The sequence below is a fragment of the Motacilla alba genome, chromosome 3, assembly GCF_015832195.1.
Source record: "Motacilla alba alba isolate MOTALB_02 chromosome 3, Motacilla_alba_V1.0_pri, whole genome shotgun sequence".
Classification (NCBI taxonomy): Eukaryota; Metazoa; Chordata; class Aves; order Passeriformes; family Motacillidae; genus Motacilla; species Motacilla alba.
The window spans coordinates 102,518,730-102,541,025 of NC_052018.1; the positions used below are offsets into that span (position 1 = coordinate 102,518,730).

General features: G+C 37.9%; 1 protein-coding gene across 35 annotated transcripts in view; it reads right to left on the reverse strand.

Moving 5' to 3' along the window:
* The window catches only part of NRXN1 (neurexin 1), a 673,398-nt gene that overhangs the window by 109,237 nt on the left and 541,865 nt on the right, over positions 1-22,296 (reverse strand). For all 35 annotated transcript variants that reach the window (XM_038133405.1, XM_038133404.1, XM_038133376.1 and 32 more), the window contains one exon: positions 12,280-12,451. In XM_038133405.1, coding sequence (XP_037989333.1) covers positions 12,280-12,451 — 172 coding nt within the window. The remainder of the gene's footprint in view (positions 1-12,279; positions 12,452-22,296) is intronic.

The window sequence follows — 22,296 nt, forward strand, 5'->3', positions numbered from 1 at the left end:
TTGTTTTTTTAAATAGCACAGCTTAAGACTGAAGAACTCTAATCACACCACAAGATGAAGAGATGGGTGTACAGCTTCTCTCCCATGTGCACAGGGCACAAAGGGCAGAAAGAGAGTCTAAAAATTGTGCATGCTCATATGTTCCAGACAACAATGATTTGCATCCTTCTGGATACCTGCTTAATGCAGTTCTCTCTCTGGAAAATATATCCAGGACAGAGCAAGTTGCTGTTTTCCCTGCTGCAGTATGAATTATAGTGACTATTTCTGAATTAGTTAGTTTAATGGAAGTTCTTATCCTGCAGACATAAAGTACTATACTGCTGTCACACCTCATGCCACCAGTAAAATATATTGGGGACACATGCACGAATGTGCCCCAAATAAAAAAATACCTCATCTTCTGAGAGCACCTAAAACACAATAGCACTGCAGAGAAATTAATTTTGTTTTCCATATGATAGATTGTCTGGTTGGAAGGCTCAACACCACATTGATTTTTTCTGTCCTGAGAAAGGCCCCCACTGCAGACTGACTCCAGGCTTGCCCCAGAAGATAATGAAAATAGAGTGCATTGCAGAAGAAGCACGCAGCATTGTACTCTGCTCTTGCATGCTCAACCAGCCACTGGGAGCTTCAGTGGGAGCCTCAGAGCTGACCCATGTGTGTGCTCATCCAGTGAGGCATCTCGGGACAGGGGCACTGTCACAAACATACCAACTTCAGTGTTACACAGAAATCATTTCAGTGGGGTGAGCGAATTATTGGTTAGGCTCAGCGAGTGACACATTACGTAAAATCCTGTGTAATGAGATAGTTACAAACCCACTGGGGGCTGGAAGGAGAGAGAAACAAAGGAATCTGTTCAAATCTCTGCACTGACAACATGGTCCTGCCCCTGGGAAAGAAAAGGAGAATGACGAATTTCTTTTAAATCATTGATGCCATCAGAGATACCAGCATTATATTGTTAAGGAAACTATGCAGCTAAAATTCCTTGGGGAAGAGCTTGAGTAAATTGTTCTTTTCTTGACTGACAAGATATTAGTCCTCCATTTCTAACTTACCCTACTAGATTGGGTAAATATGATGCCGCAGGTTACACAGAAAACCTACAACAAGACAAATACAAGTTTGTAAAAGAACCTCTAAGTATTGGCAATATTTTGTTTTTTGTGACCTGACTTTTGGGAATTGTTAATAGAAAAGGGCTTTCCTGAAGGGGTGAAAGGGACCAGCTGAGACAGATTTGCCATGTCTCATTCTTAGGTCTGTTTTCATTCCCATTTTATTCCTCTAGCTTGAATCCCTGGAGCTTGTTGTCTTCGGAAATTCCATTTCCATATCACCCTGTGCCTAATTATGGAAAGCAGGCATTGGCCCATCCTCTGCCAAAAGACACAAAAAGAGCACGTCTCTGTTTCTTTCAGTATTTTAAAAACACTTTTCTGAATCATTGCTCATTTGACATTTTCTTTCTCCTTCCATTGTGCCACCTTGCTGTATCTAACTGAAAGGTGTTATACCTTCTGTGATCAAGTAATGACAACTGTGCCACACGTTTTATCAAGATCTGAATTTAATTACAGGATCTAACAAGCCTAAGAAGGGATGAGCCTTTGTATTTCAGCAGGATATCCAAGATGAAAAATAAAGGGGGGAAAAAAAAATCTGTCTGCAGACTCAGAGAAGCATTATTATATTGCATTATCTGACAGAAAGACCTGATAAGCTGTCAAATTAAAAAGCTGATTTGGGAAATTTTACTGAAACCACTTTTTGAAAAGAGACTTACTGTAGTGCTTTGTTTGGGTATCACCTAGGTTCTTTATTTAAAGACAGCAGCAGGATAGAACAATTTCACAATCTCTCAAAGGGCAGCAGTGCTTTTTTTAAAAGAAAAAAAAAATTCCTTGACTTTGAGTAAGCTGCAACAGAGGCTCATCCAAAGAGAATGGGAAAATAAATTTCTATTTTTTTAACATCAATCTTTCACATTGACAATAAAATGATACAGAATGTGAGACCTGGGTGCGTGCTGACAAATACATTTAATCATAACCAAAGAGCAGTCAGAGCCGTATGAAATGAGAAAAACATGCAAGAAGTCAGTTGTGCAACTACAAAGGGAAGGTAGCACACTGGCCTAGTTACATCCATCACTTAGCTGCTGGTTTGTGTCTCAGTAACTTAGATGAATTTTTCATGTATTTTGATTCTGCTTCCAGAATAGTTTCTTCCATCTTTATTCTGGAGAACTTACTGAATTGAGTTTCAAATAGCTCCTTTTCTTATTTTTAGTTCTCCATGCCATTATTTTTCACTCTGGTATAATGCCTCATTTTATTAATATTATAACTGGACATCGTAACATGAATACAGGTAGAGATCAGCTTCCTACAATAGGAAATCCTCACTGAGGATTTTTTCCAGACAAAACCAACAAAAAATGACACAATTTTATTTTTGCTTTGGCTAAGTATTGGAGACATCATAGAAAAGTTAATTGTAGAAAACATTTTTGATTAAATGATCAGGAGTTGACTTAAATTAATATGAGAACAACTAAAAATAAGCCTGTAAATCAGATTCTTGATTTAAAAAGAAGAAAATTTGATAACACGAAGGAAGTCAGATTATGCAATCAGTGTAAGGGGCTGGATTCAGCCAGGAATGATACCTGGAAATTCTATGAGGTATTAAAATGATGAGATATATATATCTATTTATTTATTTGTTTGTTTTAGTTTGCCCCTGCAAGGTTAAAATATACCAGGGGAGACCTGCTAGACTGAGCAACTGCACTATCAAAGGGTTGTGTTACAGGAGGTTAAAACCCCAGACTTGCTCAGTGAAGAAAGCAGTAGTGCCTTTCAGAATTAGAAAAATAAATAAATACTCAAGAAAAGCTCCCAGAATTTAAGCCCAAAGAACCTCCCAAAGACAGCAAACTTAATTCAAAAGCCAGAGATTCTAAAGTGCTATAAATAAAAAGAGATCATAGAGTCAAGGAGAATTACTTTATAGGAAGGCTGATGGTGATCCAAGGGAGCAGATTGAATTGACTAGCAGGAATGTGTTTAATATAGATCTCCACAGCTCAGAAAAAAGCAATGTACATATTCTTACTGAATTTGTGTAGCCAGAAAGTGAGAAAGATGATCTCTATCCCAGAACTTAAAAAGAAGAAGCCAGGAGTTTTTAAATCCAGGTATCCAATGAGATGGGTTATTTCTTCTAGTAGAGAAGAGACTGTGTAATAGCTTTATATGAGAAGAATTTAAAAACTACTCAGTTGAAGAATTTAGTCTGACCTCAGCCATACGTGCTGCTTTAGAACAAATTTTAAAAGAAATAATTAAAGACATGAAAGCAATTGGAAAATGAGATAAAATGCAAAACTTTACCAAATCATGTTAGGCCAGTTTAACAGCTGTATTTGACAAGCTAACTAATTTTCTAGATGAAGGAAATGAGGTATATCTAATTTTCTGTATTTCAGTAAAGCATTTGGTATGATGTCATGTGGCAAATCATGGACTGACTCTGGAAAAAATACAGGAGTGTGAAAAGTGTATGGTAAAAAGCTGAATTAAAAAAAAAAACAAAAAAACCAAAAAACAAGGGTAGCATCGAACAAGGATTTGTTCTCTCCTCCTTCCTCTGTCTCATATAGAGACTGATATCCTGTCATTAGCTATTGAAAGGTTCTGAATTCAAGGGCTGCTTATCTTGCATCACACTCGAGGCTCCCATCTTCCCAGGATGCATCCCCTTCCAGGAACCAGCCCTGGAGCCGTTTCCTCCCTGCAACTCCCACTTCATTCAGCATCTTCTTTAGCTTTTTGGTGAATCATTCACACAGATGATAAGCAGTCCTTGCTTGTCACATTCAGACCTGCCAATGTGTCAGCTGTACCATATTCTGGCCCTTAAGTTCCCCACTAAATTAACTATATTTGAAAAATAAAAGGCCTCAAGACATAGTAGGTGCCAAAGCCCTCCATGTATTTTGGGGAACTGATGCCATCTAGTTGAATGAGTGGAAGGCCTGAGTGTGTTTTAGTCATGGAAACACGATAAACTCAATGCTGAGTTCTACATGGAGTTAACAAGAGGAATATCATGGTGAACTCCCAAATTGCATTAGACTGTGCCATAGGAGCTACCACAGAAGCCACTCCAGATATCACTGCAAAGAAAAACAAGGGTTCTCCCCCAGATGAACTACCTCTGTGAAACTCCTAAGAAAGTACCCAAGCTGAGTTCTGCTATAAATCATCTTTTGTATTTTCTTCAGTGATCTCAGTACAAAGTGCCATCCACAAAATGAAATCTGTAGATGATGTGAAGGTAGACATGGTGGTAATGCTGAAGAGGCTGCAGATATCAGTCAAGAGGAACAGAGCCCTGCTGAATTAACAGAAGTGACACCAAAGCTCAGCCTACAAAGTGCAGATCACACACTTAGGATATAGGACCAATCACACCATTTCTTGCCCTAAGTTGGGATACTCTGATAGAGAATTCATGAGGAAAGACATTCAGCAGGTAGTTAGCTACCGAATGACATTGGGCTTTCCAGTTCTGAGGTATAAATAAAAAAAAATTAAGGTCTTAAAATGCCGAATTAATATCTGCATTACTGTCTTCATATATCCTTGAGGTCCTACTGTTCTCATACTGTCCATTTTCAAACACATGTGCAGTTGAAAACCAAATTCAAAACAAAAACAACATTGAAAAAAGGTTATTAGGATGAGCAGAGAAATGAGGAAACTATTCTGAGAAAGACATGTAAGAGTAAAGTGGGATGAACTGGAAAGTGCTTGGACTGAAAGCAAAAGGATTTCTTAAGAGGAGGATGTTTCTTCTAAGTTACTCTCTACGAGAAACAATTTATGCAAAGAAGCAGACTTGAACAATTACATTCTAATTTCTAAATTCTTAAGATCTTCTATCACTAACGTTACTTTTAAATACGCCTGTGGGGAAAAAAAAAAAGGAAATGGAAATGGGAAAAAAAAGCCATCCAAGCCACTAATCCTTTACAAAGAAAGTGGCCCATTGATTTAAATATAGTTCCATTAATATTTTCTTTAGCATTCTAAACATTCTCAGAACTTGTTTTTTGACTGGTCTCGAAATAATCTATGAGCTGTGTACAGCATTAAACCTTTGTCTTGAGCCAGTGCAATCAATTAAAAATATTTTCTATGAAAATTCAGATTATCTCACCCATGTGCATTATCTTTCATAGGTCAACTTTACTTTTACTGCTACTCTATATTCAACAGAGTCAGTTGTTTTTTTAACTTTGAGATAAGAATAGAAAATGCTTTGTTTGATTAAAATGTTTAAGCCAATGAAGACTTTGCAAAATCTCTCATTCTAAAAAAATGTAAATAAATTGCACAAAACCAATAATTTCTGAATTTCAAAAATGTAAAAATTTTGGATTTCAAAATACCTTTTTAGATTTTTCTACCTTTCAATTTTTTAATTTTGTTTTTTCACTGCCTGTTAAAGGAAGCACATTTTTTTTAATTCTTCATTCACTAATCTTTTTCTACTGCAGTAATCTTGAATTTGTCTTTCTTACAGTCTGTATGGTTTCTAACATTCAATATATAACAAGGTTTAAACGATCATACTTCCATTGAAAATCAATTTATTTACTCCTTTGATTTTCATTAGGTGGGAATCTGTGACCCTCTTCTCCCTAAGAGAGAGTCTGATCCATCAAAGAACTCGACCTTTACCACCAGGGCTGGGTAAACTCTTCCTGAATATTTTCACATGGAACTTCATCAAAGACTTTTTGCAAATCAAAACCCCCAAGTATGTTAACTCATTCATATTTATACCCCATTATCTCGTACAAAACCAGAGTAGGTTTAACTATAACAGGTACCAGCAGACATTCCCAGGCGGAGACCTCAGCACAAACAGAACCCCAGGGAGATGTGACTCCATGGACACATGAAAGGCCATAAATAACACTGATGAGTTTTGTTTTCCAGATCAGGGAGGGCGAGATTTGGTCACAAAACAACTACTGACTTTAGCTGGTATTTTTCCCATTCTCTTCCTACTAATTCCATAGACTAAGTATTAGACTAAGACTAGACTAAGTATTTTAGACCCACATCTTCCACATCTAAAGCCTGATTTTATACATGTAGCATAAATTTATACATAAAGTGTTTACTTCACATTCATCTTCTACATATTCCCAGATGGAGAGCTCCTGAGAAATCCTCACAATTTTTACAAAATTAATGTCTTATGAGATGTCTTTATTTCACTGGCACCACTGTTTTCCCACAGCAGAAAAATGACATCCAAACCAGGAGACATGGGCCACTCTGTATTTCGCAGAAGCTTAATTGCTTAACTCTTTTCTTTTCTTAATTGCTTAAGTCTTTTCCATTGGACTTCCCTCCTGGGCGTAAGGGCAGCTTTTATTTTGTCTTTGGGAACAAGCAATGAGAGATTCCTCCAGGTTTGTAAGCTTTGCAGCTTATCAGATGATGGTGTTTCCTCATATCCTCTATGTCTTACCATCAGGATTGAGGGATGACAGATCTGACTGTAAGAGTCAAAACTCTGGCCATAGCAAAGGAACACGCACAAGAGAGAATCAAGATGGATTCTTTTATCCAAAGGAGGAACCCGGTGAGAAAAATAGTACAGGCAATGTGTTGCTGGACAAATAAATAGCAGTCAGAAGCTTCTGTTATTTTGCTGTGAAACACTCTTAAAGTCTGTGTCCAAACAGCAGTGGCCAGAGAGGTTTGAAAATTTGCTCTATGGCACAAGGCAAGGCAAACACTGACTGATCATTCACTTGTTAGGTTCCTACATCACCTTGACCATTATCATTTTGCATGGATGTGGTGATAACAGGCTGACTGTCCCTTTTATTAGAATATTCAAAGACACATTTGTGAAAGTGCTTGAGACATCTCCCTACCACCACACTGGTAGCTGAAAAACATCTTTGGTCCTCTTTAGAAGAGGCTGTAGGGGCTTAAATTTGGAAGGTATTTCTAACCCAATAGTAAGCAAGTTAGGTAAGTACATAGATCGCTTGGGAAATGCTAATCCATTCCTGGAGAAACAAATGTACTGACACAAATGTCTCCTGTGAATTTTACAGTCAATCTGAACACAGAAAAACCAAGACAAATGGATGCTATTTACCCTAAATAGGATACATGGTAATAGCTGACTCCTAACATTTATCTTAAAGTCACATGTATCCCATGAAAATATAACAGACACTTTTTCTATTTTCTAGAATACAGGGACCAAGAGAAGCATTTAAATGACATGTCCCTTTCCCCTAGCCCTTGGATGTTCTGCAGGAACAACCTTTATCCCTCAGACCCAGAGACAGTCCCTAAAGACAACACGTGTGATCTCAGCTCTCTAATCAAAACCAAACCACAAAACAAAACAAAACCCCAAAAAACAAAACAAAACAAAAAAACCCAACAAAACAATCCAACTGAAAAAAAAAACCTAACCAAAATCCAGTGTATAATTATTCTATATTGTACCAAAGCCCTTCAAGCTGGTGATTGCCATATTGCAGAGGTACTAGCACTCAGCATAATGTCAGTTTGCTCTTCTGCCAGCATGCATGGTCTCTCACACAGGTTCTTCTTTAGTGTCTGTGCTCTATCATGATTTATACCTCCTAATCACAGAGATGCATCTGTTCCAGCAGTCTGGCAGTGCTTTGGACCAGCTCTTTTCTGCAAGAAATGTGGGTGACATGGTCGTGCTGTCAGATCTTGGTCTGTCAGACACATCCCTGACATGTCCTGACCCATGGGGCGTGTGAGGACAGCTGCAACAAAGTTATGCTTTTCTAAGGCTAAGCAGAGATCCAGGGATGACTGGGAGGGCATCATTTTAGGTATTTGCCTACATCGGACAGAACCTTCCAAACTGCTGCAGGGTCCCAGGAATGCTGAGCATTCTCAGCAGACTGAGCAGCTTTGAAGCCATAGAGCCATTGCCCAATATATAATAGGTCATTTTCTGGATAGAAAATTCTACATCAGTCTGATTTACGATGGAAGTCATGAAGAGAAAATCCTCACTGGTAAAATGATTAGTTGGGCTGTGTGTTTTAAAAGAATCATCGTTGAGCAAACTGCCTTTGACCACAGAAGGCATAGAGTTAGAGTCAGAAAAGTGAAATTCTTTCACAATAAGTGGTGGTTATTGTGGCTTTAAAATGTCCTCTACCTTGTTTTGATACGCTTTCTCTGACTAGTAAAATACACATACTTCACTACCAAGGAACAAAAATCAGAAAATTAAGAAAACTGTTTTTCATGATAAATAGATATGGTTATGAGCACAGTTATGAGGGTTTTTTCCCTCTTCCCTTTTTGATTTTATTTGAAACACATTTTCTTCCAGGTAAGAATGAAAATGTTGTTTCGAGTTAAATAAAATGCTTTGTTCTCAGATTATCTAAGTCCCCTGTAAACACTGGGCAATCCTGACATGAAAAGTCAGAAAATTTTATTCGGAAAATTCTGAAATTAATATTTTCATTTTAATAAAACAATTTTCCTTTTTTCCTTTTTTTTTTTAATTTGACCATACAGATTGACACAAATTAACAAATTCTTTGTTTTATGCACCCTTAGGAAACCAACAGTTCATTGTAGAATTATTACCTAACCGAAGTTACAAGAGCAGCCTCTTCACAGAAGCAGCTGGAGTTGCTATGTGGAGCAGTCCCATCACCACAACAGCAGCCAGACCATTGGGAAGGGAAATTAAAACTAGACAGTGAAGCAGACCAGATAAGCCACAAGGAGTAGAAAGGATCTGCATGGAAATGGGGGTAGTCCATTGATTAGGAGCTCTGACTGAACAGTCAGCAGTTTTCTCATTCCTGTTTAATATGATCATAAATTAAGCTTCATCCAGATAAATTAATGTGGATTTACTGTCTGAAAAAGAGGTCAAGATGAAACACTAAAGTTCCTCAGGCAGGTGCAGAGGGATGGTGATAATTCAGCAAAGAGACATAACACTGAATTTAGTTAAGACAGATGGAATAAATATATCAAATGAAGATATGGGCATCTTAATCAACTATCAAAAAACTACAGTGTGCCATTTACAATGACAGGGCTATGCACCAGCCACAAACACAAGAAATGGGGAAAACAGAATCAACATTTAATAAAGGGCAGAAATCAAAGTATACATCTTCATAGCTCTAGCGTTTTATTTTATTCAGAAAAGTGACAGGAAAGAAACTTCAGAGTAAAAAAATTACTTTGATGGTAGTCTGGAAGAACATACATATGTAAATCCAAGCCTCTGTTTCTGAAAATCATCCAGCCATTTCAGGATACTGAAATCTTCACATTTGTCTAGGACTAAAACACATTTTTCCCAACTATATTTCAGAAAACAACCATCCACCTTAACTAGAGGTGGATAATCATCCTCTACCACTGACCCCTGCCTCTTTTCCTTTTACAGCTCTCTCATTTCACACCCACTCAGATATAAATTGAAGGTGCATTGGCCCAGAGCAAACTCAAATCTAGTGGGATCAAGAATGATGTCACAGGAGAGACAGACTACAGTCTATTCATCTTCCAGGGTCACTCTTCTTCTGCATTTTATGCAGCTCTTGGGTAAAACACACAAAGCCACCATGGAAGCTCTGTGAAGTATTGCCATGTGATATTTCTTTGCAATACCAGCTGTTATTGGGCCTTGGTTGCCTTACCCACAGAAGCTACATGGGGCTGGATGAAGGATACACAAGCAATGAAACTGGAAAATCCCGAGTCTCTGACCAGAAAATTCTCTCAGAAAATCTTCACCCAGCATTTTAAGGCACCAAACACAAACAAGCAATGTCTTGTAATCAGGCATCCCAACCTGAAAAGTAATTCTGAGAAAAATCTTTCCTCAAAAAGAAAGACCTGACCAGTTGGTATGCTTTAGACAACCAACTGATTATTTAATTTTATCTTTGAAAAAAAAAAAAAATCCAGCATACGTAAGTCTAGCAGCTTTACTAATTAGGCTGCCTAATCTTGGAGTTACTATTAACTAAAAAAACCCAAAACAATGAGACTGGCAAATCTGATGGAGCAGCATAGTAAGAGAAGAGAGAGGTGTGGCTTGATGGTTACTTTCTGGGAAGGGAGAAGGGATGGAAGGTGAAAAGGGGGAGGATAGCAGCCAAAAGCAATGTTATGGCATACAGGAGTCATAAAATATTACTATGGGAAAGTCAAAGAAAATTACAGGCCAACAGCAGTCTTAGAAGATCCAACAATAAAACAAGCCAAGAGATTCTGTACTGCAGCTAATGAAGCAACCAAGAATGCCTTGAAATGTAGCCTGCACATAGAGCCCTAGTGGAAAGTCAATAAAAATCTAATATTTTGTTTTCTTTTTTCAAAGAAAACATCCAACTTTCTTCCTCTCCACCAATCCCATCCCAAGGAAACCATTCTCTTTTCTAAATTGATCTTTGTTCAGTATAAAAAAGTTCTACGTGCCACTAGGCCACTAGCTTCAGAACTCAAGGCTTCTTGTTGTGTTTGAGCCTGTCCAGGAGCTCCCTGTTCATTCACACAGACCTCCTGTCATGTTTGACTGACTTCCTCTTTGTTGGGACACATCACTCCCAAGTTTGGAGGCAGTGAATTCATGCTCATCCTTTAGGTAAAAAAAAAAAAAAAAAACAAAAAACAAACAAAAAAAAAACCAACAAAAAAAACCCCCAAAAAAACCCCTCAAGCCTATTTTTCCCTTTGTGTTTAACAGGTCTTGAATGCAAACGGTAACAAGTCCTCCCCAGCTTACACCTTATTTCATCAACCATTTACCAAACCCTTTAAAATTAGAAAGCTAGGAAGCCGCAGGGGAAACAGGAATATCTGAAAGATCACTGAATGTATTTCACTCAGTATCCCCCTTTCCCTCAAGTGTTTATCACCTCTCATAGATGTGTCTAACTTAGAAACCATTACTGGCTCTTATTGCCAGAACTGCCATTCATTCATAGCACATTAGCACACAGGTGGGTTTTTAACAATTTCTGCTATACATAGTTTCTTTCCCAATACATACTTTCATTACTTCATATTTTGAATTATTTCCAATAAATTGTATGAAGGGCTATATTTCATGTGTGGATTTTTAAAAAATATTTTTTTATTTTTTAAAATAGCTGGACTACAACTGAAATGGCAATAAAAATAACAAAAATTCCTATCCTAAATACTAATAATTAATCCAGGGAATGGCTTATACATTCCTTACTAGCGAAACACACCCTCCTGCTGCACTCCACTCCCAAAAATGAAGAATTTTTTACTTTTAAACCGATAAATCAGAACTGTCGTTTGCACAATCGGCATTCTGTTTTGCATATTTGCCTTCATTTACACCTCTAGACTTGCTGCCTTTTGCTTAATATAAACACACAGAGCAACTGTTAGGAGATAACATGCAGATGCATAAGTTACCATTAATGGCTCAGTTGTCCTACTCAATAAGAAAAGAACTGCATATCTGAAAAACTTGTTGCCTTCAAAAATGAATAAAATTAGCAGCATAGTAATCCTCAGTGCATAACATTTGCATAAAATTAAATATGGGCCTGCTCAAGACAGATCTGCCATAGTACTAGTGGGTCCTCTTCAAGTAACCAGCATCATTTGCATAAATAATATCCTCCAGTTTGCATTTGGAGTTAAGGCACCTCAGTTTGGGTGGTTGGCTGTACAATTGATAACTGTGATGCCGTTTGGTTTGTGTCTGCTGGAAGACTTCTGCTAAATTCATAAGCTTCAGATTGCTGTAATCTTGTAATCAAAAGAACACAGACAACCTTTTCCTCAGTAAATGGTTCACCCCATCACTTGGGGATAGACTCGTGAGTCACTTTAAACTGTGTAGCTTTTGTCAAAGCCTTTTTTTTCCCCTGCTAAACCAAAAGTGCAATAAAAACAAGTGATAGCAAGAAACAAAACTACTACTTCATGCCTCAATAACTGCATTTTTCCACTTCCAGTAATAACTTGAATTTGGGCTTTTAAACTCACTTAGGAAATGCCATCACCATAAACTGTACTGCTCAGGATTCTTTTAACTACTTCTGTAGCTACTAAAACACTTCAAAGGAGCTGATATTGCATTAGGAGAGGAGCAAAATGAGGCAAACTCCAGGCACCCCCCACCCTCTTAGTGCCAGGTGTCTGTGTGAAGCCTTACCTGCTGGGTAACGCTCGATGACGGGCCAGTTGTCCACCTGTAGGGTGGCATTGCCACCACTCCTTGTGAAGCGCACCACGTGGTACTTCCCATCGTTAATGATGGCGTTCATCTCCTCGATGGCGATGTCGTCCGTCCCAACATTAAATTTAACTCCAATTTTTCCCTGGTGCTGCAGAGTTGGGGGGAGGAAAAAAAAAATAAGAGAGGAAGAAGAAAAAGAACTAATTAGAAGTTGTTTTAGAAGAAATTGAGACAGTGTGTCATACAGGGGAAGATTTCTAACAACATCTTTCCTCCTCAGATGTAACTTCTGAAGGTTCGCGTGTGGCAGTGACAAACCTTCTGACAGCTTAGGAAGTCTGGGACATGTTTTTGAAGAATAATTGATATTTCAAATGAGTTACTTCACCAAATTGAGCTCTCTCCTTTTCCAAGAGATTCAAATCAAGATGAGGATGGGGGAAGATGGAGGAAAGCTCAAGGTTTCTGTCTTTGTCCTCAGCCTCACCTCCATGAAGATTAAACAAAAATTTTTCTTTTAGACTTTCAAAACAGAAAGCCTTACAGTGTCACTTGGAAGAGATACAAGAATTTTCTGGCCGTGAAAGCCAAGTTACAGCCCTGCTTTTCCTTTTTTCAAACCTCATTCATACTTGGAGACTTCAAAAATGATAACAAAGAAGGAGATTATTTTTTTTTGCTTGAAGAGATTTTTGGCATCACATCGTAGTGATCATTAAGCCAAGATCACATTGGCTCATTAACAAGGACTTCCCTGTTCAGAGCCAGAGAGCAGGAAAAGACATTTGCTGACACAGGGATGTGGTATTGTTCTCACTAAAGCCAGAGACTCCTTTTTATTTTTTTTTTTGCTGGGATTTTCCTATAAACTTCTGTGTTTGAGTGCCCTTAGGGCTAAGAGGACTTCCCATGCACACCAATATCTGGGAGCAAAGCAGTAGATTTTCCAAATGATTGTCATATCGGCATGTTTTGATTTTTATAGACTTTTAATTATTCAAATGTTCACTCTAATGGGACACCAGCATTTTAACAAAGTCTTTAATAGACATTAAAAGTTAACTTAAGGGCTTTGAGGTTTTTTTTTCTCCTATAAAATCAATTCTACTCTTCAATAAAAGTATTTATTACACTGAGGAGAAATAAAGAAAAGCACTGCACAGTATGAGATTCATAACAATTGGTAATTCTACATGAAATTTCATGTTCCTGGAACTGGTACATCCTTCTTTAAAGTAAAAAAAAAAAAAGTTCATGAAGTTTTTACACATCCAGATGAAATACAATGAAATATCTTGCTTTATATGTCTTGCTCATTCACATCAAATCATCCAGAACCAGTTTCACCTCTCTAGCAGAGCCCTTTTGTCTGGTCTCTCTCAGTCTTACTACCCTAGCACTGCCTCCTGCAGTAAGCGTACTCTGCAGCTCCTTGTCTCTGGAAGTCCCCCAAGCAAAGAACTCAAGAGTTTGTCCACTCTAATTTATTCTCTTTTTAAGCATCTGACTTTGTTTTCCAGCAGTGCTTGCATGCTGCAGTTACACAGCTGAGCAGTTGCTGAACACCTCTGCAGTTCCTCAACATTCTGGCACCATGCTCTCAGCTCCTCAGCTACGACCTTTTCTGAAACAACTAAAGGAATATTCCCTGAGATTTGCAGAATGAGTCTGAAAAATATTTTTTGTTGGCTCAGTTGATTGGACAATGTTCTAAACATTCCTCTTTTCCTTGTGGATCGTTTCAATATTTCTCCATTTGCTGGTCCTACTTTTCCATGTCTACAGAGTGTCAATATGGGATCCACCTTATGCAATTCATGCTCATCTTCTTTTGCCTCTGGTGTGAGCTGCATAGCTATTTCCCAGTTATCTTGGAAAGGTAACTGTAGCTCTCCTTAATTTCAGCTGCTTCAACTAGACTCAGAATAAATTTCACCCATTTTTTTTCCCATGGATGCAGTAGCTTATTTGTTTCACCTGTTTCATTCATATGCTTATTCTCTTTACACAGAAGTATATACAAAGAAATGTAACATTGTCCTGCTTTAAAGCAATCTCCTCTTTTAGTAATTTTTAAAATGCAGAAAACTAGCATGTAATGATAATGGCATATGCAACTTCTCATAGTACTTTCAAGAAATCAAAGGCTCTGAGGATTAAATAAAGCTGACTAATTTTACCATGATTCATAATTACACTATTCATAACCTACACTTTATATACCAGTTTCAATTTTTTTATTTGCTATATATATTCATATACATATAATTCTTTTAGATATTAAAAAAATGACAAAGGAAACAAAACTGCTTTAAAGTGAATAGAAATGGTGGGGGTAAAAAGAAGTGGCAGACATGGCACATACATCAGCAGTTTTCCCAAAGTTAGAGCATGTGGGGCTGTAGCCAAGTTACCATTTGCAAATGGCCAGGTATTGGCAGGTGAAATGAATGCTTTGCAGACTTGAAAGCAGACTTTCAGCATTCCTTTACAGATAGATACCTTCTAGTGAAAAAACCCTAAGTTTTCCTGACTTCCTTACATTCATACACAAATACTGTGCATAGACAACAAAGCATGCAGATGAAAGAGCAAATTCCACCCTAAAATCACATATTACAGTGATTCTTTTGTCTTTATTTTTAGCATATTTGTGTATCAGAAACCACCAAAAAAATTCCATTTTTAAAGGTTACATTTAACTTTTTACACACTTCTCCGGCACCCGTGGGCATCTCAGTAGCACCTCCATAAAACAAGGAACCAAGTCTATGTTTCAAATTGCAGACTTCCTGATTATTATTTCCATATTTAAGTTTGACTTCTGGACATCGCATCAAACATTATATGAATTACAACCCCATTGAGCACAACCCTTTAGAACCACAAAACAAAACATGATGCTGCAATAATCACCTTTCTATGTAGATAGGGGGTTTCTTAAGCCATTGCATTATCATGAAGGAATTTGACTCACTGCACACCTCCCCCACTGCAAGGTAGCATAATTTTTCATTTGTCTTTGATGCATTATTTTTCATCTGTCTTAGGTTAAGACCATGTGCACACAGAATTATTGTGGATCAGCTGACATACAGTAACCTGTTGGGATAACTTGATCTCAGCCCTCAGCCTTGTTAAGCTTAATCTAGTGGGCCGGTTGCCTTTTAGAAAGAGCTGGTTTTTATATTTACACTTTTTTTTTTTTTTTCGGAGCATTATAGTATTGCAGAAAGGAAAGATACTGATGAAACTGAAGCCTTTTAAATTACTATTTTCACTTTGCCAGCCTCAGCTGCATAGTAAAGTGGTAGAAATTCTCCTTTGTCACTCATTCATTCAAAAAAATCTTAGAAGTCATCCTTCCTGTCAGAAACAGCCTGAAACAAATGCTGAGTGAGAGGTTCCCTCTTCAGCACCCTGCTGATGGGCACTATAGAAATGTTTGTGCATCACTAAATACTGCAACAAGCCAGCACTGTTGAATGGTGCTATCCCTGCCAATGATCCAAAACAGCACAGGCTCACATTCCTACAAACAAATATTTTTTTGCCCACAAGCAAAGATGATCATTTCAGAGCTCCCCTGGTAAAAATCAGCTCTGTACACTAAGCCCATACAAGTCCACTGCACTGTTTATGGTTCTCAGCTTGTATTTTCCTTTTCTCAGTCTCACCCAGTCGTGAGAGAACATGGTAATGGAACCAATTTCTTTTCCTACTGTGTCTCTATCTATTCCATTCTGCTAAGGCCACAATAACAGAGCAGAGTCATCCAGGAGGTGAGAGAGTTTCCAAAAAGGCCAAAAGAGAGGAGGGATGCATTTCAAGAAGTGGCTTAAACATTGTGTCTACAGAAATTATCTTGAACCCCAGAGCCGAAGGTAGTATCAATAATGCTAAATGCACCACATCACCACCCCTGCTCCCTGGGGCAATGCAGCACAGGTACCTGGGATTCATCTACAGACACTCTGAGCCCCAGCCAGCAGCTCTCCAGAAACACCAAACTTTTGGTTTGGAGGTGCTTTGGCCACGTATCTGTCCTGTTTCTGAGGCCAGGGTAGCTTTTATTTTCTACAGTACCTACACAGGCAGATAAGTTAATTTGTTGTTGGCCTGTACATTACTGCAAGATGCAATGTAGGCTTTGTGTATAGCTTAAATTCTGCTGTCCAAGCTCACAGGCTAAGGATAAATATGTTAATGGCTTCAAAACAGTTGGATAAAACCGTGAGACAGCTCCAGTTCTCTGCTCCTAATGCACTCTGAAACGTTGGGAGCTTTGATTGCTCCAATAATGTAGGATGTGTACGTGTGCACGTGTACACACCAATCACTTCAAAAATGTTTTGTCTTCAAAAGCTCTGGCAGCAACTGCTGTAATCTAGCAACTCCAGTGGAGTATTTTCAAGCCTGTTTTATGAATTGTGTACTCTAAATACTTAACAGACTTCTGATGAGGCACCAGCAATGCTGATGAACCTGAGAACCAAGCAATAAAAGTGGAATGCAAATCAAGCCAGCAGCTGACATTGCAATTTGTTCCCTGTTGGACTCTAGTTCAGTGCTACCAATCTGCCAAAAGGCAGTAAAACCAATGCTACTATTTTACGTAGATACAGATATATATATAGATATAGATATAGCTAGAGATACAGTCACACTTATAAATAGATATATATTTCTATATATATAATATATAGAAATATATATATATATATAATATATATACTTGCTATTTCTTATAACAACAGCAATGATTTGCTGTTCTCTGTAGCAATAACTCTGGAATCAGTCAAACATGAGTGATGCAAATTTAGCACAACAGTAGTTTTAGAACAGACTGCAGACAACCTAAGCTCATAATACTTACAACTTTTAACCACTTCCAAGGAAAAGCAATAACACTGGGACTCCCATAGGTGGACAAACTGAGAAGAAAAAATTCAAGCGTGCCAGCTTGCATTTTATATCATCAGCCCCCGAGGCACCACTGTCTGGTGAAGGCAGTAACAAAGTCTTAGAACTAACTGAAGGTTTACTTTGATTTTATTGAAGTGTAAGTTTCTTGAGTTTTATTAAGAGCGAGATCATTTTCACTCAAATGTAATCAGAGCTTAATATACTATATGATAGAAAGCTCTGCAAAATAATTAAAATAATATGTGGGTCTCTTGGTCCTGTAAGGAGATGCATATTTTAAAATAGTACTGCTTGCTTCAGGAGGTGAGGGATACACAACAGACAGAAGATACACTTGAACTCCAAGATTAACGGAGTAAGTATATAAATTTTAGTCTAATAATCCATCATTATTTCTTATTACCCTCTGGTATTTTCCAGAGGAAATGCTTCCTGGAAAAGACACAGAAAATTTAAATCATCTGGGAAGAGTTCTTTGAATGAAGGCATCTCTTATATTGAATATAAGAGTTTTCTGAATATTGAGTTTTAAATTCATTCTCTTGGGGTTTACATCATTAACCTAACGCTATTTTTTTTGTTATTGCTTTTCTCTATGAGAAGTGACAAGTATCCAACCTATTTTTTCCAACATTAATCATTAACCCCTTCTTAGTCAGCTGCAAATCAAGACACAACAGAAAGAGGCATTCTCCTGTCATACCTCATCTTGAGTACTTACAGTCAGGTTTTGTGCCCTTTCATAAATTCAGAAAGGCATTTCAGAAAGGTTTTCAGCATATCAGTGCTTGACATTCTGCAGAAAATCCAGGAAGGGCATGAAACCTCTATCAGAGTGCTGGTAAGCAAAGCTACTACTCAGAGGTTGGCACTTCAAGCAAGGAGGCAAAGATTTCTGTTGGTGCCTGCATCCACCTGGTACTCAGTTTTTTGGCATCTTACAAGTGGGAAACCATTTGTTTTTTCTTTCTTTTCCTAAAAGTTGGTAATGTGTAGCTCGTGTGAAAAAGCAAAGAAAGCAAACTTAAAAAACCAAACTTCCCCTTTTCCTGGTTTCCTGGTGAGGACACTAAGCTATTCCCAGTGTTCTTTCTTGCAAGTTCTCACCATTCATTTGCATAATTTATTTTCCCAATAGTGGTTTATTGCTCAAATTCACATCTTTGTAGACCTTAGGTTGTGAGAAAAAAACCCCAAACAACAAAGCAAACAAACAAAAACCTAAACCAAAATAAAACAACCAACACTTTTCAGTTTAATCCAAGATACCAGTCCTGATAACTATACAGAAAAGCTTAAAACCCAAAGCCTTGCAAGATACTCTTGGCAGACCAAGAGGAAGAACTGGAAATCATGTTAAATCATTGCTGGGCTTGAGTGGTGGCTGGAATCCAAATGTGGCCCTTGGGTTCCTGTGAGAAGAGTGGTCAGATCTGCACTACTCATTTACACACACCCGGTGGAAATGCAATCCTGGCAACAAAATGCTGCCCGGCACTGTGCTATGCCACTGTTCAGATTATTCACAGAGAAAAAAATGTCTGCAGAGCCAGAAATGCTACCAGTATTTCCTGCAACACCTGTGCATGCTCACCTAAGCACAAACACACCTTTTTCATCCACATCAAGATCCTTCTAGAGATAGTACTTCAACGACAGATGAATAATCATAAATATACAGCGACAATTTTTTTTTTCCCTCCTCTAGTTTCAGGATACTCAATTAGTTATTCCATGAATTTTGTAAAAGAGACGTGGAGGGAAAAATTTGCATCATATTTCACTCTCCTTTTTTACTCAGAGTTTCTGTAAGACTCTTTAATAAACCTTTACATGACCCCAATTTCATGCCATTAAGTTATCTAGGCTTTTTAAATCGATACAGAAATAATAAAAATTCATTGTTCAGCAGATGTCCCTGGTCAACATGTAAGAAATAGCACTGTCACTGTAACAACATTATGTATGCAAATATATACAGATGCTATCAGAGCTGCTCTCTTAAGCATTGGTCAGTAAAAATTAAGCATCTTCTAGCCTGAAACCAATGACCCTTAAAAGATGTAAATGAAGTATAGGCTCAGCATACCACTAATTTACAACTGAGGTGCACCTAGAAAAAGAGCCACCTAAGTGGCTCACTAGGTGGAAAGAGCAACATGTGGCATAACAAATTTTATGTCCCCAAGTGCCATTTGTGTGACACGTAGAACAAAATTTCTGGAAAGAAGATATCATGAGAGCAATCACTCACTGACCCAGCATTGCAGGGTAGGAAGCAACTACCCTTTACTACTATGAAAAAATGACTTGTGCTTTATCACTTAATCACTTTTCTTCTTTAAAATAATTGTCCTCACAGTCTGCTTTGAAGTGTTATAGCAATTTGATTTATACATAAAGTTCAGCAAGCAGAAAATATAGAAATATTATTTATATAATCTCCAGTTCTCACACTTCAGCTCTTAGTCTGCAGTCTTCCTGTTTAGTTTTAAATATTGCAGTTCTCACTGCTATGTATTATAGGTGTACGATTTCAGGTTACCCCGATGATGAATTCCTGAGACAATACAATTACCTGAACAACCAACCCTTCAAATGCAGTAGTTATGAAAGACATATGGTGTAGAACCCACAGCAGCAACATAGTGCATCTTATTATCCACTCAGCATCATTACTGAAGTACACAAAATTAAGTTTTTCTGAGAAAACATGCAGTAAAGAACAATTTAAATAGCCAGCCCTTAATGTGATATTTCTTTCAAAATAGAAAGTTTCACAGAAATACCTTGACCTTGCCAGCGTCTCATCCAGGGGTTTTAGTCATGGTGAGTTGCTATGGATGGTTTGAAGGGATGCTATTCACCAAGCAGAATAATTTGAAAGAAACTACTGGCCAAGGTAGCTTACAGGGCTTGGCTTTGCTCTGTACACTTATTTTCCATGTGGGCAGACATATTGAGTACCTTAAATACAGGATGCCCGGCCTGAGGAATTCCATGTTCATTGCAGGCTCCAGCTACTCAAAAATTCCTTCTGAATGGGCACAATGAGATTTGAAAATCAAGCTTGCTTTCCAATTTTTCATAGTGGTTCTATACAGAGGTTATTAAAACAGTGTTCCTGGAACTTGATACAGTCATACAAAGGTGTAAAACAAACGAGTAGCACCTTGGTATCAGTACAATCTAAACCACAATGGAAATTGTCCTGGCTTCAGGGCACTGATTTCTGTGTTTAGAAAGGTTTCAGAGAACTCTTCTGATAATTTGTGTGTCTGAAACAAATTCACAGTTAGAGTGAGTAGGACGTATAACTGGGACCAGAAGTGACGAATCAGCAAATTCTCATACAGGCTTCCATGCTAAATGATTAATAGCCATATGATCAACACACATGCTCATGAAAGCACCAGTAATAATTTTCTGAGAATCTGGGTCAAAGGACTTTTCATACTAAAAGCCTGAAAGGAATTATTAAAAACCAATAATGGCATTGGACAGCCAATTCCTATTGAGCTTTAATGAAAAATGAACACCCACCTGTCATTCATACCTTTGATAAGCTCCCCTTTAATATGAACCAGGGTCTTGAATATTTCCATATTCCCACCACAAACACTGGGAAAAAGCCCTTTTTAAAGACTTTTTAAATGCACACTTTCTATTCCTTTATTGTTCTGATTGCCTGCATGCAAATGTATTTCCAGAATTGTTTCCTAAATATTGTTCTCTTTCTTTGGGATCACCAGTTGGAAACAACATGTTGCTAATTCATCTTGGCTGCTAAGTACTCATTAGTGACATGGGTTTACATGACAGAAAACTGAAAGGAAAAGGAAAAAGATCCAGTCCACATAATGATTTGAAAGTTAGGCATCTGAATAGTGGACTTTGATGGATATTTTTTGCCTCCTATCTTTAAAATGAAGAAAGCATGATATTCTCACTTCAGAAAATTTATCTGATCTAATTATTTTAATGCTTATCTGAAGCAATTATAACTGAAAAGTCAATCAGCAAAAGTAAAACAAACAAAAGAAAACACACTCACACACAAAAATCGACTACTGGTCTATGAGAGAAATGTAGAACTGAAGTGAAAAGCCCTCACACAAGGATGTAACCTGTGCTGTTCTAGCCAGCAGAGATATAAGATGCCAGAAGTAGGACTTGGGCTCCCTGGAAGAAAGGCAAGTCCTGGCTGTTGTCCCAATTTCTGAGCAGTTCTAAAATTTCTGTTGCCAGCACTCTTCCTTTTATTCCCAAGTGTGGAGCCATTCTATGGCAAGCTTTAATGACATGTATATTTTCCTCCATGATAGTAGTTTCCTTTATCCTACCTTTCTTCATCTTGAAGATCTTTCAGAATCAAAACCAACTTGACAATTTACGGGTGTGCTGTGCTAGACAATGCAGAGTAGCCTATTATCAATGCTACAACAGAGGATCTCACTTCTTTTGATCACCTAATGCTACAGAGCATGTAAAAATCCTTACACTGAATACATGTAGCACAGGAAGTGATCAAACAGTGTTCCTTGACTGGACTGTGAAATCACTCAGGTAGCTGGAAGGGGACAGCAAAATCTCATAGCTACCTCTATGTTCTTTGCTCTTGCTGCTAACAACCCCCAAGGTTTGAACGATATTGTTTCAGCATCTTAAAAAAACCCACAAAACAAAACACCACCCTGTGGAAGAGAAGTGTTACAAATGAAAGAACTCTGTACAACAAATCATTAGTGTTTGTGAACAGCCTCTACAATGAAGAAATCTCTGGGGGGGAAGCATAGCAAAATAGCATGAGCACCTTTGACAATATGCTCTTCAATAATCAAGAAGTTCCTTAATTGTATTTAAGAAGAAATCTGCCAGAAAACTAGAAAAGCTGACCTCAAGTAAATCAGAAAAAGATCAAAACTGAATTTAACCCTCTCCAAGGAAGCTTCACCTATAACAGAGCTCTATACTGTCAGCCTCTGAGTGCCTCTCTGAAGCCAGGAATTTTAATGAATGTTGTTGTCCTTACTGGAATGGTCAGTATCAGGCTTGAACAATGTCCAA